At 54.7% G+C, this 1,623-nt stretch overlaps 1 protein-coding gene across 1 annotated transcript in view; it reads right to left on the bottom strand.

The window, feature by feature from the left end:
* Nucleotides 1-56, bottom strand: part of SMYD5 (SMYD family member 5) — a 7,471-nt gene extending 7,415 nt beyond the window's left edge. The window contains exon 1 of the mRNA XM_009639039.2: nucleotides 14-56. Within this exon, the coding sequence (XP_009637334.1) occupies nucleotides 14-56 (43 nt within the window). The remainder of the gene's footprint in view (nucleotides 1-13) is intronic.
* Between the last annotated feature and the right edge of the window lie 1,567 nt (nucleotides 57-1,623).

The following is a 1,623-nucleotide window of genomic DNA, read 5'->3' as shown; positions in this document are numbered from 1 at the left end:
CGCCGCCCCTCACGAAGATGGCTGCCGGCCCACCCTCGGGGGTCCGCGCCCGCCATCACCCCCCTCAGCCCCAGGGCGGGCGGGGGCCGGCCGCCATCTTAGCCCTCCCCTCAGCCCACCGCCGCCTTCCAAAAACACCGCCAAAGAGCCCCTAAACGGGGCTGGGGCGCTTCCACAGCCACGCAGAACCCAGACAGGAGTTCTGCTGCCTCTCCCCCATTAATCATTATTATTATTTTTTAACTGTACGGGCGGAGGGGGAATACCCTTCATCTCCCTGTTAGGCGGGAACGCGCGGTGTACCCCCTCACAGGGCGGGGAGACATCGCCAGCTGCCCCTGCGCACCACAAACCGGCCCAGCTTTCCCTAAAAAACCCCTTCAAAACACACTAGCATTGCCCCTGCGCCCTCGCTACCTCCTGACGGGCTGTCTGCAAATGCCTAAAATCCACGAAAACGCCTGTTTAGTTGTATTTACTAATTCACACCGGGGCTGCCTAGCGTCCGTTCAGGCTCCATCCCGCTCTTCATCAACCGTGTGGCTGCAGCGGGTTTGGGAATAAGGGACGATTTCATATTCGGGGCGTTTTGGGGTGTTTTGGAGTCACTAGGTGTCACTGTCGGCTCGTGGCGGGGACACCACAGCGGGGCGGGCTGGATCCTGCTGCCTCCATGCCCAGGCCAGCAGCCCATGCAGGAGCATGGCCGCAGAGCGGGAGACCTCCCTGGGCCACCCGGCTGGCGACAAGGGACAGACAAACTGCCTGGGACACCTTCCCCATCTGTATTTTGGGGTCTGGTCCCCATGAACCCAGTAGCGGGCTGTGCGGGGCACCGCTCCACCACACAACGCCCATCCCAGGGGTCTACAAGGACCTAGACATGGCTGGAGCAATGCTACCTTATGACTCCCATTTCCATGACATCTTCATAATAATAGTAGGGAAACCGGCCATTATTGTAGTAACAGCATTACGTGTCCTGTTTTCCTAAGGTTTCGGTGCTAAGTGGCAGGGCGTTTCACGCGTAGAGCATCAGCTCAAGTCGTGGCCCGGCCATCAACACTTGGAAGTGTCCTTCACGTCTCCAGACGAGCCCTGCTGCCCACATTAATTTGGAAGTATTTCAAAATTTCCGAAGTATTTGCAAAGCAGGGCTGGGATTGCTTCTACTTAGTTAGCTCACTGCAGAGGGGTTGGATTAGATGACCTCTAGGGGTCCCTTCCAACCCAAAACATTCTATGATTCTATGATACTTCTGTATTTGCAGAGCACAAGGGGAAGCTTCTCCTGGATTTCAGTTTGCTGAAGGATCAGCCCGGCAAAGCAGTGGCTGCACAGAAGGTCTGGCCACATCCACCTGCAGATGGAGATCCTGGAGGTCCTGGTTCTCCAGGAGCAGCAGCCTGAACCCAAGCACCCCATGTTTACCAGATGTTAAGTTTCATACAAATGCAGTTCTATCTCTGCAGGAACTGGCCCAGAGATAATAACTCACGGTACCTACTTCCACCCATGATATGGGGTCATCAATCAATTTCACAAAAAAACCTTCTTTTTTTTAGCATTTATTTTATCCAAACCAGCTTACTAAGAAAAAAACCTCAAACTGAAACTTTTGG

This window comes from Egretta garzetta, unplaced genomic scaffold, assembly GCF_000687185.1.
Source record: "Egretta garzetta isolate BGI_Z169 unplaced genomic scaffold, ASM68718v1 scaffold505, whole genome shotgun sequence".
In the NCBI taxonomy this organism is placed as follows: domain Eukaryota; kingdom Metazoa; phylum Chordata; class Aves; order Pelecaniformes; family Ardeidae; genus Egretta; species Egretta garzetta.
This window is presented reverse-complemented; position numbering and strand designations above follow the sequence as displayed.